This window comes from Lepidochelys olivacea (assembly GCF_965140295.1).
Source record: "Lepidochelys olivacea isolate rLepOli2 genome assembly, chromosome: 5".
Taxonomy (NCBI): Eukaryota; Metazoa; Chordata; order Testudines; family Cheloniidae; genus Lepidochelys; species Lepidochelys olivacea.
In genome coordinates, this window is record NC_140415.1 from 97,597,392 (window position 1) to 97,614,598 (window position 17,207).

At 44.6% G+C, this 17,207-nt stretch overlaps 1 protein-coding gene across 1 annotated transcript in view; it reads left to right on the forward strand.

Annotated features, from left to right (window-relative positions):
* Positions 1 to 12,310, forward strand: part of TRPM6 (transient receptor potential cation channel subfamily M member 6) — a 169,266-nt gene extending 156,956 nt beyond the window's left edge. Inside the window, exons 39-40 of the mRNA XM_084628138.1 lie at positions 10,379 to 10,485; positions 11,791 to 12,310. Coding sequence (XP_084484264.1) covers positions 10,379 to 10,485; positions 11,791 to 11,915 — 232 coding nt within the window. The 3' untranslated portion in view covers positions 11,916 to 12,310. The remainder of the gene's footprint in view (positions 1 to 10,378; positions 10,486 to 11,790) is intronic.
* The last annotated feature ends 4,897 nt before the right edge of the window (positions 12,311 to 17,207 follow it).

Sequence of the window (17,207 nt, forward strand, 5' to 3'; positions counted from 1 at the left end):
CTACCATCTTCCAGTGTCTACATGATTGGCTTCTTATGGACAGGACATATTCAGAAGTCATAATGTCAACCTCATCTCTGCTTCATCTCCTAGAATCCCTGGGAATCTCTGTGAACATGCAAAAGTCTATCCTGGCTCTGGCTCAGACTATAGATTTCATGGGAGTGACCTTAGATTCAAAACAAGGGCTAAGCTCCCCATGACTTAGATTCCAAGTCATGGGCAACCCAATAAATCAGGTTATGCACAATCCTCTGATATTGGTCTGGATTTGCCTTACTCTTCTAGGTCACATGCCATCATCTACTTACATACTGCTGTTCATCCATCTCCATGCCTTTACGCTTGGCTTCAAACAGTATGTATACTGAGCAAACACAGCATGAACACTGTAGTGACAATCCCCAATAAGATAAGGGCCTCTCTGATTTGGTGAAAAGATTCTGCACAAATATGCATGGGCATTCCTTTCCTATCCCCCACACCCAACAGGACAATAATCACAGCTGCCTGCTTGTTAGGTTTGGGGATGCACATGGACAGTCACATAGCACAGTGCACTTGGATGGCTTGGGAACCAGAATGCACATAAATCTTGTGGAATGCAGAGCAGTCGGAGAAGCATGCAGGGCATTCTTACCATTAATTCAATCTTATGCTCTCTCATAATGTCAGACAATATGACAACCATATTCTACATAAACAAACAGGGAGGAGTAAGTTCCATTGCCTTGTGTATAGAAGAGGTCAATGTATGGAACTGGAAGAATCACAATCACTCTATCAGCAGTGTACTGCCCTGGAGCCCAAAATTCACTGGCAGACAGCATCAGCAGGTACTTTGCCACTGATCATAAGTGAGTGCCTCACAGCTCAGTGGTAAACAGCATCTTTGCTCAGGGGGAGCCTACCTGGGACCTGCTCCCAGACAAATGGGAAGTACAGCACATACCGTTCCAAGGGAGCTCAGGGCCAGTTATTCAGTGGTGATGCTGTCCTACTTCTTTGGATAGACCTTTTGAACTATGCCTTTCCTCCTATACCACTACTTCCTCAAGTTTTACGAAAGATTTGACAGCACAGAGCATGAACCATTTTCATTGTGTCCAAATGGCCTGAACTGTTCTGCTTCCCAGGTCTCCTGCATGTGTCGGCCCAGCTATCCATCAGCATTCATCCCTTCAAGGACCTCTTGACTCATGATCAGAAATCCCACCCGAGAAGCTCTTCACCTCCCGGATTGGTATTTGGATGGGTGTCGGATCTAGAACATTCCTATTCAGAAACTGTGCAAGTCGTTCTCACTAAAGCAGAAAGGACTCCACCAGAAAATGTTACCTAGCCAAGTGGAAGCATTTTTCTGTCTGGGCCCAGCACCACAGTATGTCTCCTGTTACAATAGGTAGTCCTGATATCTTTGATTACTTCCTTACCCTCAAGAAGATGGGTCTTTCCCTTAGCTCGATGCGAGTTTTCCTATAGGCAATTAGGTCATGTCACCCTCCAATAAATGACTCTCTGTATTTACTCATCCAATCACCTCTAGGTTCTTAAAGTGTTTAATTAGAGCTTTCCTACCAATAAGAAAACTAACCCCTCAATGAGACCTTAATTTAGTACTTTCATCACTTTTCAAGCCACCTTTCAACGCCCTGGCTACCTGTTCAATGCTTCATCTGTCTATGAAGGTTGCTTTCCTCATTGCCATCACCTTGGCCAGGCAGACAGGTGAACTGGGGTTCCTAACGGCAGATCCTTATTACACACTATTTGATAATGACAAAGTCTTGCTATGACTACATCCAAAATTTACCCCTACAGTAGTTTTGGAATTTCACATAAACCAGACTATCCAGTTACTTCTGATCTTCCCAAAACCTCACGCTGCCAGCAAAGGAAAATATTTTATTCCCTTGATGTGAGATGATCATTGGCATTTTACCTATAGAGAACAAAACAGATTGAAAAGTCACCCGGCTGTTTGTTGCCATAGTAGAATGAAAACAGTGGTTCTACAAACAACCAGACCTCCTCCATCATCGCACCCTCCTTCTCACTGAGTACTGCTTGTCAGTCACCCACAGTGGAATACACATAGGGACCAGCACTCAAAGAAGAAAGGGAAGTTACGTACTTTTTGTAACTGGAGTTCTTCGAGATGTGTGGTCCCTGTCTGTATTCCACTATGTGCCCTCCTTTCTCTCTGCTAAGGATCATCTCTGATTTGTGCTAAGAGGAGGATCTGGAGATGTGTTGGTTGACTTTTCCCCTTACGCAATCAGCACAGAGCATCAGGAAAGCAAGGGTATGGACCAATGGATACTCAGGCACATGGAATGCATGTGTACCCACAGTGGAATACAGATAGGAACCACACATCTTGAAGAACTCCAGTTATGAAGGGTAAGTACCTTCCATCGTTTATGGACACTTAAAGCATTACACCCAGATTAATAAAAACGAGTTATACAGTTTCCATTTAAAAGGCATTCAGTATACTAGCTAAAGATGAGTTATAGCAGACACTGATTAATGAAGCAAAAAAACCAGCTTGCTCTTCATGTGTTAGGGGAAATCTTAAGAACTGCAATAAGCAAAATAGTGTTGTTTTGACTTGGTGATCTGAGAGAATATGACAATGAAGCTACAGATGGCACTTGTATGCAGCTAGCAATATACTTGTGTAAAGTGATCATTCCAGAGATATACTTCCTAAAAAAACCCAAACTTTAAAATTCACTCTTAACTTTCTCCTTCACTCACTCACAAGGGAAAAATTCCAGAGTATTGGGGTCTGTTTTGTGTTTTCCTTTATCGATGACTTATTTCTCCAAAAATTGCATGCTGCTTGAAAAGTTGCTAGCAAGACTCAAAGGCATGTCTTTGAGCTCATATTCTCTTAGATACCATAAGAGAGTGGGCGACATCTGACTGATGGGGCTGGTGCATATTTTAGTACTACTAATAATCATTATAATTATTATTAATGTGTTGTTTCTTTAGTTCCATTGATTCTGGGATTCATTTTTAAAGTAATTTGTGTGGGAGATTTATGCCATTATCTCATAATGGGTCTTTTCTTTCGTGCATTCTACCATTGCCTTTAAAATGGAGTTTTCAATGCCAAGACCCGCCCCTCTATGATGGCATGATGATATTTGTCACAACAGTTCTGTAGTTTTCTATACACTAGTTCAGAGGTGCTGTAAATAGGGGTTTATGTTTCGAGTTAGCAAATAAGGATGAGCAGCATTAGCCTGGCATAACTTACATACTGAGAGAGCTGACGAACAGGCTTGTAGCAAGAAAAACATGCCACAGGAGGGTATAAAAAGATATAAGACAAAGGAGATGGCTGTGGTTAAAGGCAGTAGGAGTTAGAACTCCCACTATCTCCACGCAGATGCCAAGGTAGGCGGTTGGGACACCAGCAAGCAGAGGTATCTGAAGGGCCATCAGCATGTGTCTGAAGGGCCAAAATAAAACTTTTCTAGCGCATTTGTACAGAACTAGGCTTCCCTTCAGTGTGCTGGACAGGCCATCTACATGGCTTGAATGCAGGACCTCCATATCTGAAAGCACGAGCCAGTATAGCTTGAGCTGACAGACAAAGTCCATTAGTTCAGAGGCAGCTCAGACTCCTCAACTTTGTTGTGGTCTAGGCACTGCGGGGGACGGACTCACACTGCATTAGCACAGGCATGCTGCTTTACTTACAAGAGTGCCTAAGGGCTTGTCTACGCTACCAAGTTTTGTTGACAAAACTTATGTCGACACCCAAAAGTCGACAAAACAAAAATCGCCAAAGGGTGTTCACACTTGCTCCCTCTGTCGACAGCTCATGTCCACACTGGGGACACCATCATTGACAGGGTGAGCAATGCACAGTGGGTATGTATCCCACAGTGCAGTGTTGAGGGAGGGAAGAGCTGATCTCTGCGCATCTTGGGATTCTCTCCGAGTTCTCCCACAGCCCCCTCAGCTGCCGAGAGCAGCATCATGAGTAGCTCTGTGAGCTCTCGGTGCTGAGAAAGGGCAAAGCAGCATGGCAGTCTGTCCCCCTCCCCTGCAGCAGCAGTCTGCCTGCTGCTGCATTCCTAGTGCAGGGCAGAACAGGAGCATTCCAATGATTTGCTCTTTGTTTGGGTATGTCTACACTACGAAATTAGGTCGAATTTATAGAAGTCGGTTTTTTTGAAATCGGTTTTATATATTCGAGTGTGTGTGTCCCCACAGAAAATGCTCTAAGTGCATTAAGTGCATTAACTCGGCGGAGCGCTTCCACAGTACCGAGGCAAGCGTCGACTTCTGGAGCGTTGCACTGTGGGTAGCTATCCCACAGTTCCCGCAGTCTCCGCTGCCCATTGGAATTCTGGGTTGATATCCCAATGCCTGATGGGGCTAAAACATTGTCGCGGGTGGTTCTGGGTTCATATCGTCAGGACCCCGTTCCCACCCTCCCTCCCCCCGTGAAAGCAAGGGCAGACAATCATTTCGCGCCTTTTTTGTCTGCTGCCAGCCAAAGATATAAAGGATCGATGGAGTGGGTCAGAACAAGACATAGACCAGATTTGTTTTGGACTCATTTTCCTCCTCCCCTGTCTAGATCACACTGCAGTCAGTCACAGAGAAGGCGCAGCGAGGTTAATCTAGCCATGTATCAATCAGAGGCCAGGCTAACCTCCTTGTTCCAATAACAACGATAACTTTGGTGCACCATTTCTTATTGGAACCCTCCGTGCAGTCCTGCCTGAAATACTCCTTGATGTACAGGCACACCCTTTGTTGATTTTAGCTCCCTGAAGCCAACCCTGTAAGCCGTGTCGTCAGTCGCCCCTCCCTCCGTCAGAGCAACGGCAGACAATCGTTCCGCGCCTTCTTTCTGTGCGGACGCCATACCAAGGCAAGCATGGAGGCCGCTGAGCTCATTTTGGCAATTAGGAGCACATCAACCACCACACGCATTATCCAGCAGTATATGCAGCACCAGAACATGGCAACGCGATACCGGGCGAGGAGGCGACGTCAGCGTGGTCCCGTGAGTGATCAGGACATGGACACAGATTTCTCTGAAAGCATGGCCCTGCCAATGCATGCATCATGGTGCTAATGGGGCAGGTTCATGCTGTGGAACGCCGATTCTGGGCTCGGGAAACAAGCACAGACTGGTGGGACCGCATAGTGTTGCAGGTCTCGGACGATTCCCAGTGGCTGCGAAACTTTCGCATGCGTAAGGGCACTTTCATGGAACTTTGTGACTTGCTTTCCCCTGCCCTGAAGCGCATGAATACCAGGATGAGAGCAGCCCTCACAGTTGAGAAGCGAGTGGCGATAGCCCTGTGGAAGCTTGCAACGCCAGACAGCTACCGGTCAGTTGGGAATCAATTTGGAGTGGGCAAATCTACTGTGGGGGCTGCTGTGATGCAAGTAGCTCACGCAATCAAAGATCTGCTGATATCAAGGGTAGTGACCCTGGGAAATGTGCAGGTCATAGTGGATGGCTTTGCTGCAATGGGATTCCCTAACTGTGGTGGGGCTATAGACGGAACCCATATCCCTATCTTGGCACCAGAGCACCAAGCCGGCGAGTACATAAACCGCAAGGGGTACTTTTCGATAGTGCTGCAAGCTCTGGTGGATCACAAGGGACGTTTCACCAACATCAACGTGGGATGGCCGGGAAAGGTGCATGACGCTCGCATCTTCAGGAACTCTGGTCTGTTTCAAAAGCTGCAGGAAGGGACTTTCTTCCCAGACCAGAAAATAACTGTTGGGGATGTTGAAATGCCTATACGTATCCTTGGGGACCCAGCCTACCCCTTAATGCCATGGCTCATGAAGCCGTACACAGGCAGCCTGGACAGTAGTCAGGAGCTGTTCAACTACAGGCTGAGCAAGTGCAGAATGGTGGTAGAATGTGCATTTGGACGTTTAAAGGCGCGCTGGCGCAGTTTACTGACTCGCTTAGACCTCAGCGAAACCAATATTCCCACTGTTATTACTGCTTGCTGTGTGCTCCACAATATCTGTGAGAGTAAGGGGGAGACGTTTATGGCGGGGTGGGAGATTGAGGCAAATCGCCTGGCTGCTGGTTACGCGCAGCCAGACACCAGGGCGGTTAGAAGAGCTCAGGAGGGCGCGGTACGCATCAGAGAAGCTTTGAAAACCAGTTTCATGACTGGCCAGGCTACAGTGTGAAAGTTCTGTTTGTTTCTCCTTGATGAAACCCCCCGCCCCTTGGTTCACTCTACTTCCCTGTAAGCTAACCACCGTCCCCTCCTCCCTTTAATCACCGCTTGCAGAGGCAATAAAGTCATTGCTGCTTCACAGTCATGCATTCGTTATTCATTCATCACACAAATAGGGGGATGACTACCAAGGTATCCCAGGAGGGGTGGTGGAGGAGGGAAGGAAAATGCCACACAGCACTTTAAGCACAGCACTTTAAAAGTTTACAACTTTAAAATTTATTGAATGACAGCCTTCTTTTTTTTGGGCAATCCTCTGTTGTGGAGTCGCTGGTTGGCCGGAGGCCCCCCCACCGCGTTCTTGGGCATCTGGGTGTGGAGACTATGGAACTTGGGGAGGAGGGCGGTTGGTTACAGAGGGGCAGCAGTGGCAGTCTGTGCTCCAGCTGCCTTTGCTGCAGCTCAACCATACACTGGAGCATTCTGGTTTGGTCCTGCAGCAGCCTCAGCATTGAATCCTGCCTTCTCTCATCACGCTGCCGCCACATTTGAGCTTCAGCCCTGTCTTCTGCCCGCCACTTACTCTCTTCAGCCCTCCACCTCTCCTCCCGGTCATTTTGTGCTTTCCTGCACTCTGACATTATTTGCCTCCACGCATTCGTCTGTGCTCTGTCAGTGTGGGAGGACAGCATTAGCTCGGAGAACATTTCATCTCGAGTGCGTTTTTTTTTCTTTCTAAGCTTCACTAGCCTCTGGGAAGGAGAAGATCCTGTGATCATTGAAACACATCCAGCTGGTGGAGAAAAAAAAAGGGACAGCGGTATTTAAAAAGACACATTTTATAAAACAGTCGCTACACTCTTTCAGGGTAAACCTTGCTGTTAACATTACATACATAGCACATGTGCTTTCGTTACAAGGTCGCATTTTGCCTCCTCCCACCGCGTGACTACCCCCTCAACCCTCCCCCCTCCCCGTGGCTAACAGCGGGGAACATTTCTGTTCAGCCACAGGCAAACAGCCCAGCAGGAATGTGTCCCTGAAGAAAAGCACCCTATTTCAACCAGGTGACCATGAATTATATCTCACTCTCCTGAGGATAACACAGAGAGAGAAAGAACGGATTTTGGTTGAATGCCAGCAAACATACACTGCAATGCTTTGTTCTACAGTGATTCCCGAGTATGTGTTACTGGCCTGGAGTGATAAAAGTGTCCTACCATGAAGGACGAAATAAGGCTGCCCTCCCCAGAAACCTTTTGCAAAGGCTTTAGGACTACATCTAGGAGAACCGCAAATGCCAGGGCAAAGTAATCCTTTCACATGCTTGCTTTTAAACCATGTATAGCATTTTAAAAGGTACACTCACCAGAGGTCCCTTCTCCGCCTGCTGGGTCCAGGAGGCAGCCTTGGGTGGGTTCGGCGGGTACTGGCTCCAGGTCTAGGGTGAGAAACAGTTCCTGGCTGTCGGGAAAACCGGTTTCTCCGCTTGCTTGCTGTGAGCTAGCTACAACCTCCTCCTCCTCCTCATCTTCTTCGTCCCCAAAACCTGCTTCCGTATTGCCTCCATCTCCATTGAAGGAGTCAAACAACACGGCTGGGGTAGTGGTGGCTGAACCCCCTAAAATGGCATGCAGCTCATCATAGAAGCGGCATGTTTGGGGCTCTGACCCAGAGCGGCTGTTCGCCTCTCTGGTTTTCTGGTAGGCTTGCCTCAGCTCCTTCAGTTTCACGCGGCACTGCTTCGGGTCCCTGTTATGGCCTCTGTCCTTCATGCCCTGGGAGATTTTCACAAAGGTTTTGGCATTTCGAAAACTGGAACGGAGTTCTGATAGCACGGATTCCTCTCCCCAAACAGCGATCAGATCCCGTACCTCCCGTTCGGTCCATGCTGGAGCTCTTTTGCGATTCTGGGACTCCATCATGGTCACCTGTGCTGATGAGCTCTGCATGGTCACCTGCAGCTTGCCATGCTGGCCAAACAGGAAATGAGATTCAAAAGTTCGCGGTTCTTTTCCTGTCTACCTGGCCAGTGCATCTGAGTTGAGAGTGCTGTCCAGAGCGGTCAGAATGGAGCACTCTGGGATAGCTCCCGGAGGCCAATACCATCGAATTGTGTCCACAGTACCCCAAATTCGAGCTGGGAACGTCGATTTAAGCGCTAATCCACTTGTCAGGGGTGGAGTAAGGAAATCGATTTTAAGAGCCCTTTAAGTCGAAATAAAGGGCTTCACTGTGTGGACGGGTGCAGGTTTAAATCGATTTAAAGCTGCTAAATTCGACCTAAAGTCCTAGTGTAGACCAGGGCTAAGTTCCCCAAAGGGAGCAGCACACAGATACTTCCCGCTGCTTTGAAAGGGGAGGGCACATGCCTGCAGGGCAGCAGAGATCAAAACACTGAGCAGAGCAATCAGGGCAGGCAATGTGGGATACTGGCGGAAGCCAGTTCTGTCCACAAAACAATCAGCAGTGTCTACACTGGCTCTTTGTCCACAATAAAGGGAGGGGAACAGACAAAAGTTTCTGGTAGGGGTGGAAGTTTTTTGTCAAACTGGGCATTTTTTACGATAAAAGTCCCATTATAGTGTGTAGGCTCATGCTGTTTTGTCGCCAAAAGGCAGTTTTTGGCGATAAAACTTGCCAGTGTAGACAAGCCCTATGACTGCAACTTGTTGGCACTTTACCAAATTGGACCAAAAGCGACTACCACATACCATGGTATTCAAAGTGCTTTGATGGCACTTTAATACCTTGCAGCTTCTACTCTATTTCTGTGGCACTAAGGAGCCATAGAGGACACTAGAACTAGTCCTAGTTGTGTTATTTCCTTGAATGAGCCTGGGAACAGTCTCTGCTTCTCAGCCAGACATTAAGTTGTTATCAGGCCTCCCATTCTAGGTTTGGTGTTTCTTCTTTGTAACCACTGTACTTCTCTCCAGGGGAAATGGGGATTCATTTTATATATATATGGGAAAAGTCAATTTTTGACCATGCCCTTTTTGAAAGCTGCTCTCCTTTGAGGTGATTGATGTGTTTTTGTGTGGAGAGTAGAGATTTGTGAGAGTCAGATTCTTTTTTTCAGGTCTGCTTTTCTGAGCTATAATTGATTTCAGATTTTAAAATGTGTTGTTTCCACTCTGCATGTCATTAAAATAAAATATTAGCTTTCATAAAGTTTCTTTGGAAGTGTTCCTTATGTGCTCTGTTCCATGATGTCTAGAATGTCAATTAAATCCTCGAGAATAATGGTGGAGAAATATTAAAATTAATGAACACTGATCTTTCAAATGACATTAAGAATCTGTTATAATTATGCAGTTCTTCTAATACATGTCTGGTTTATCTTAGTCTATTTGTTATTTTGTCAGCTTCATCCAGAATATGCTATATGCTTCCACAAATGAATTTGGTTACATTGCTGAATTTCCCAGAAAATGTAGGAATACAGAAATGAGTACAGTTGGAAGCAGATAATTGAAGAGCCTTGTTTACTAGCAATGCACTGTATTCTTAATAGGTGTTGGTGTAAATAGAGTTCTTCTTGTTTTAGGAAATTTCTTTCTGTTTGCAAACGCTGGAACTGTATTTGTTTAAATGATCTGTTCCTAAATCAGGTCATAGTTCTATTGAATTTCACCTCTTTGGTAGCTCTGGTTTATACCCTAATGTCTCCCACAATCCTATTCATTCTGTAGGTCTGGAGAATAGTTGGTGCAGCACAACCATGATGGTCCTGTTGTGGGGTAGGTGGAGGGAGGTCCACACCAGGAGCCCATGCCCCCCAAGCACCATAGATCACAATTCTGTCAAGAGGGTTTTAGTGGGGACTGAGTAAATCAACCAGGGATTCTCTCCCCAGTGGAGACAGAGCACAGTGGCCATTAGTATTCCTGGACCTTTGAGGTTACAGAAGTAGCCAGGGAGTAACCTCCTACTCCTCCATGGGCTGAGTTGGAGGAGGATAACTTCATTAATCTCCCCAGTTGTGCACTGGAGACAAGGTTTGACCCCATTTATTTAAAAGGTTTTGGTTGTACTTTGGTTTGCTACACAGAAAAAATGGTCTCACTGAATAACTTATCCCTGAAACAGCTTCACTACATTCTAAAGAGTAGTATTCCAAGGGATAATGCATAAAGCACATCCTTTCTTTAACTTTCAGCTCACTGATATTCTCTCATTTCTTTCAGATCTGGAAGGATGGTGTTTGGACCAGCAAACCTAGGGGAACATGCAATTAAAAACTTCATTACAAAGCACTGTTGTAACTCCTGCTGCAGGAAGCTGAAACTTCCTGGTATGAACTGTAAGATTTTATATGTTCCTGAGCAAATCCATTTTAAGAACAGAGTTCTGTAGAAGCTGGTATGGGTGGCATATTGGGCATACTGTTGTGTCTTATTTCCAGTCCATGTCTAACTTTCTAACTCCAAAATAACAAAGGTCCTGAAATGACTAACAGGTATTGTCTTAGAACTCTGGTGAGTTGTGATTGAGTAACACTGACAGGTTATCTTTTTCCTCAGTAAAGCTGATGATCTGGAGCTCCCTTTGCATGCACAGATGAAGCTGCGCTGCACTGATTGGCACTCAACTTCCCTTTTTCTTTTGCCTGGCTATCATTTTTAAATTAGAAGCCATCAGTCAGAGGTCTGGAGTTCATGATGTGAACCCCTACCATTAAACACACATTAAATTATTTTCTTCTCCATGTAAAATGATAGATCACTTTCCAGAGGGATCAATATAGTTACCACAGCAATAATTTTTAGCGTTTAAATAAGGGTCTGAGAAAATCCGTAAAAATCAGCAATGCAGCAGCCCACAGAGAGATCTCCGTGAGTCTTTCTCTGCTTGCAGATGTTACCTTCAAACTTGGCTCCATATATCACAGCTTTTGCTTTCTATGTATTTGGAACCACCTATCACATACATTATATTTGTTAGAAATGTACTTTTCATTGTGATGTAGATCAGATCTGTTTTATGGGGCTCAGAGTGTCAAAAATAATTGCAGTTCTGGGTGAAAAGTGTTGTAATATGGTGTCGGATGAAAGACAGAGAATTGCTATCTATGTTTTTTTTTTCTAATGAAAAATACTCTGATTTCAATAGCTGCCTCATTCTGAATATGGTTGCTTGCCTCTGTGGCCAATGGATATTGGGATGCGGGAGGAAGGGGCAGGACTTGCAAATGATTAACTAGTAGTGTAGGACAGTGGAGAATACATTTGTGTAAGTTCCCCACCCCCTCTGCCTATCCATGGGTCCTCCTCTAGTGCATCTCCTCCCACTCTGGGCTGACCTCTCTTAGAAAGAGTCAGGTCAGTTTAGCATCTCCCTCTCCCCCAATGCACAATATAGGGTGACCAGATGTCACAATTTTATAGGGACAGTCCCGATTTTGGGGTCTTTTTCTTATATAGGGTCCTATTACCCCCTACCCCTGTCCCGGTTTTTCACATTTGCTGTCTGGTCACCCTAGCACAATATAGGATTAACGTGCCCCTTACTCTCACCCTCAGGATCTGGCTTTTGCATAGTCTGCATATATTCTTCAAACAGTTACTGTCCATGTCACTGAATTTGTTTCCCCCCACAGATATGAGACGAAATGACTACACCCCTGCAAGGCTCAATCCAGCTGTCAAAGTGGAGACAGAGGCAGGAGCAGAGAGTGCTGTTGCTACTGATGACAAGCTTCTGGAAAATTATACCCGTCTGTGATCAAGCAGGGTGACTTTTGGCCTTTTGAACACTTGAAAACACTCCTTACTTAGTTTTGTCACCTGTCAGTCTGAAAGGACAAAATCTTGGGTATGTCTATACCATAACCACAGGGTATGACTGTAGGTCAAGTAGGCATTCCTGAGCTAGCTTTAATGTAGGTCAGGTCCCGTAGCAGTGAAGTTGTGGCAGCAGGAGTCTGTGTGGCTTGTATGAACCTGCCTAGAACCCTGGGTAATTATTCATGGGGGAAGCTCACGCTACTGTGGGTTAACTGTTCTGGGACCCAAGATAGCTAGATTAGGTGGAGTATGTGTATTCAAGCTATAATCACATCCTTTGATTACAGTATAGACAAACCCATAAATGCACAAGAGTGATATCCTACAGGTAAATAGGGCACATGTTTTCCAAAGGAAATTCTTTATTTTCAGTGCACTGAAGATTTTTGTACTTTGTTGTAATACTGCTTAGTAAAAAGACTGGAACAGGGGGCTGCCTTACCTGCTAATAAAGTTCATTTATACTTCAGTGCCTTAGCTGGACATATGATATGAAGCTGAACGGTGTTTATTTTGGAAAATAAATGGGGCTGTTTTTTTAAAGTTGTATTTCCCCAAGTAGGAATTATATGGTGCTTATTTCCCTGCTACCTTACCTGATCCCTGCTTTCAGTAAAACAATGTATGTATGCATATGCATAAATAGCTCTAGAGCTGTATACATGGCCCCCGTGTGTTCAGTGTGGAGAAAACTGGGAAAATGTTTTTTGGTGATTCTGTAGTGCAGTTTGGATGCAGAGATGGGCCATGTGAGAACAATGATAAAGATTCTCCAGTGTATCTAGTTGCCTAAATCCCATGGGATTTAAGTTCTGAAATACCTCTTGAGTCTCTGGGCTCAAGAGTTTAAAAGTCATGTAAACAAAAGTCCTCATTCTGTGAGTTTGGGAGAGGACTGCACCGTGCAATGATGGCCCATTCCTGCATTCTTTTCATACCCCAAAAATCCCATTAAAGTGAAAACTGGAGGTGTAATGAAATTGCATGTCTTTCCAAATGTGAATAGGTCAGAAGGTGAATTCATCTGCTGCAAAAGCACTATACTTTTTACAACCAAATAATTTCAATTTTTAAATAGCATTTTGTCTTTCTTGAAAATGTCTGTAATTTGAAAAAAAAAACCCTCTCAATTCTTTAAGTTTTAAGATACAATAGAAAATTGAAAAAACCTAATGAATAATATAAAATTACACTTGCTTGGGTGTTTAGTTGAATATTGTAGGTACTTGGCTTTTCTCCCAAAGTGTGATTGAGTAGGTGTAGAGATACATTTTCTTTTCGCTCTTTCCTACTGAGATCCAGTGGTAGATCAAAGATTTATGCATGTGCTTAAATTGTGCACTGTGATTTCAATGGAACTACTCAAAGCAGGGGGTACAAGTAAGCACGTCTTGGCAGGATTGGGGCCGTAGTGACCCCAGCGTTGCACTTTCTAAAATCTTTAACCCCTCCAATCAAATTCCAAATCTTGCGTTAGCTGATTTCTTCTTGTTGTTGTAAATAGTTGATGCTAGAAATGCCAAATTTTGGAACTTAAAAGGATAGGAAACGTCAAAAAAACACATCTTACATTTCTGTTTTTCTCTATACTATATTTTGTAGCTGCTGAACCACTCATTGCAGAAGTCATCATGAGACTTTGAGTGTCTGAGAGTTGCGAACAAAGACATTCTAGTTGACTCTGTGGAAGAAGATTGTAATGTCACGTGATTGCACCAGTAATTTTGTTTCCTTTTAGGCAGCATATCTTTCTAAATCATGCACTGAAGCAGACCATTACAGGTCAGTGCATAGCTAAGCTACCTGGGATAATATCCTAGCTCCATTGAAAAAAAAAGGAATTTTGTCATTGACTTCAATAGGTTCAGGATTTCACCCTGGAATCCAGTGTTTTTCATTTACTGGGGCTCGATCTTGCTGTCATTGCAGTCAGTGACAAAACTCCCATTACTTTAACTGAGAGCAGCATTGTGCCCCACTATGACTTGACATGAATTTGGTACATTTAGAGAATGTATATGTAGATGTAAGCAGGGTCTGAATGAGTTTCTCCCGTGACAGCTAGCTGGGATGGGGAGAGACTTCAGGAGCAAACTGTATTTACATGAACATGCTCTGCCTAGATATACAGCAGATAGAGTGGTGTTGCTCAAAGTGATCAACTTTGGCTGGTGTTGGGTTACAAATAATTTTAGTACTAAATACAGGAGTAGTGAAAAGTTGTTATCAGTGTTGTTGTATTGTATGAATAAAGGGGAGCAGAACTGTGCTTAACCTGCACAGGGGTCACCCTCAGCTGAAAGGACCTTGTTAAGCCCGGGGCTCAAATGCCAGACCCTGGTGAAAGTAATAGGGGTGGGGACAGGTGTCCCAGCCAGGCGGTGGGGACTCTCCCTAAGGGTCCCTGGTCTGATTTAACCTGTTCCTCCCCACTGCTCAAAGACAGAGCTAAATAGGCTCCATTAGGAGCCTTTTGTTATTTTAAGTGCTCAAAAGAGCTGAAATCACTTGTGGTGGGGCAGTGTTTCTGCCCAGCATAAGAGCTGACAATCATTAAGATACTGACCTGTAGCGGTCACACCTGAGAGGCAGGTGTCAGCAAAAGGTGACTGAGGAGTGGCCGGTGGGAGCGGTGAACTGACAAGTGGCTGGTGGGAGTGGCAAGCAGTCGGCTGGCTGGGCAGCAAGGAAGAGCATCTGGCAGGGCGGCCAGCCAGAGCAAGTGCTCATCTGGCTGGGAGGTGAACTCTCACAGATGCACCTCTGAACTCTGGGTCCTCACTGACCAAAGACAACCACTGTGAGTGTGGTATGGTGAGGGAGCAGAGAGGGACACAGTAAAGGAACTTTTGGTTGTAGAACTCAAGAACACGAGGCAGAAGACACCACCCCACGCACCCTGGGGTGGGTGTCCTGCTCGCAGTTTTAGGTTTATGAATCCTGCTTGTGGCATTTTTCCTAATTAATGTTGTGTGACTTCCCCCTGTCTTTAAAATATTCTTTTCTTTGCTTTTTCTTTCAGCAAACGGGATGTTAGGAATCATTAAAATAGGGATAGAGAATAAGATGGAGAATATCTTATTGCCCTTATATAAACCCATGGTATGCCCACATCTTGAATGCTGCGTACAGATGTGGTCCCCTCATCTCAAAAAAGATATATTGGCATTAGAAAAGGTTCAGAAAAGGGCAACTAAAATGATTAGGGGTTTGGAACTGGTCCCATATGAGGAGAGATTAAAGAGGCTAGGACTTTTCAGCTTGGATAAGATGAGACTAAGGGGGGATATGATAGAGGTATATAATATCATGAGTGGTGTGGAGAAAGTGAATAAGGAAAAGTTATTTACTTGTTCCCATAACATAAGAACTAGGGGCCACCAAATGAAATTAATAGGTAGCAGGTTTAAAACAAATAAAAGGAAGTTCTTCTTCACTCAGTACACAGTCAACCTGTGGAACTCCTTGCCTGAGGAGGTTGTGAAGGCTAGGACTATAACAGGGATTAAAAGAGAACTGGATAAATTCATGGAGGTTAAGTCCATTAATGGCTATTAGCCAGGATGGATAAGGAATGGTATCCCTAGCCTCTGTTTGTCACAGGCTGGAGATGGATGGCAGGAGAGAAATCACTAGATCGTTACCCATTAGGTTCACTCCCTCTGGGGCACCTGGCATTGGCTACTGTCGGTAGACAGGATACTGGGCTGGATGGACCTTTGGTCTGACCCAGTATGGCCATTCTTATGTTCTTACGACTCTGTGCTTGTGAGTGGGGAAGTATTGGCTTTCAGAGGCGCCCAGGGATGGTGTATAATTTTCCCCGATTACTGGGTGGGGGCTCAAGCCAGTTCTGTGTTGTATTATTGGAAAGGAACTCCTAAATATTGAACCATCCATATTTTAAGCATGTGTTTAAGATCAATTAAATTAATTCCTTAGAGTTAGGCACATGCGTAAGTGCTACCTTGAATAGGGATACTTTCCTGAATCGATGCCATAATTTGGGCCTAACTGACTTTCTGGTGACTTTTTAAGATTACACAGAAGTCTTTAAAGTAGTCTTACAACGTATTTAACCTTGACTGTGCCCTGGTCTACACTAGGACTTTAGGTCGAATTTAGCAGCGTTAAATCGATGTAAACCTGCACCCATCCACATGATGAAGCCCTTTTTTTCGACTTAAAGGGCTCTTAAAATCAATTTCCTTACTCCACCCCTGACAAGTGGATTAGCGCTTAAATCGGCCTTGCCAGGTCGAATTTGGGGTACTGTGGACACAATTCGACGGTATTGGCCTCCGGGAGCTGTCCCAGAGTGATCCATTGTGACTGCTCTGGACAGCACTCTCAACTCAGATGCACTGGCCAGGTAGACAAGAAAAGAACCGCGAACGTTTGAATTTCATTTCCTCAAGAAAAAAGGCGCAAAACGATTGTCTGCTGCTGCTTTCACGGAGGGAGGGAGAGAACGGGGGCCTGAAGATATGTACCCAGAACCACCCGAGACAATGTTTTAGCCCCATCAGGCATTAGGATCTCAACCCAGAATTCCAATGGGCAGCGGAGACTGCGGGAACTGTGGGATAGCTACCCACAGTGCAACACTCTGAAAATCGACGCTTGCCTCGGTACTGTGGAAGCACTCCGAGTTAATGCACTTAATGCACTTAGAGCATTTTCTGTGGGGAGACACACACTCGAATATATAAAAACGATTTCTAAAATATCAACTTCTATAAATTCGACCTAATTTCGTAGTGTAGACATACCCTTAGTTACGACACTGTTTAAACAATAGTTGTTGTCCTCTTAAGAATTTGTGGCTTCTGAAATTTGCAGTAACTCTCATGAGTGGTTATAATTATGTGAACTGCAAATTGTTACTTGCTTATTATTTTGACATTACTTTCTAATGTATATGCGTGCCCAGGTAAATATATATCAAAGTAATCATGGATTCTTTTAACAGCGCCCAAGAAAATCACAGATGTTTTTAAAGGCAGTTAATGTGAACATGTACAATGTCAAACTCTGCTTAATCTCTAATGCTATAACCGCAATACAGTGCCTGCCTTTACAACTGTTTCAGGCTGCATTTCCAACATAGTACTCATCTTTTCCATGTATGCACAATGCACTGTAGTAAATTTTCAATAGCTATAGCTGTTAATTACTTTTACCTTAACTTAAAATACACACTTGAGAAGGGCTGATTTCCATTTCATAT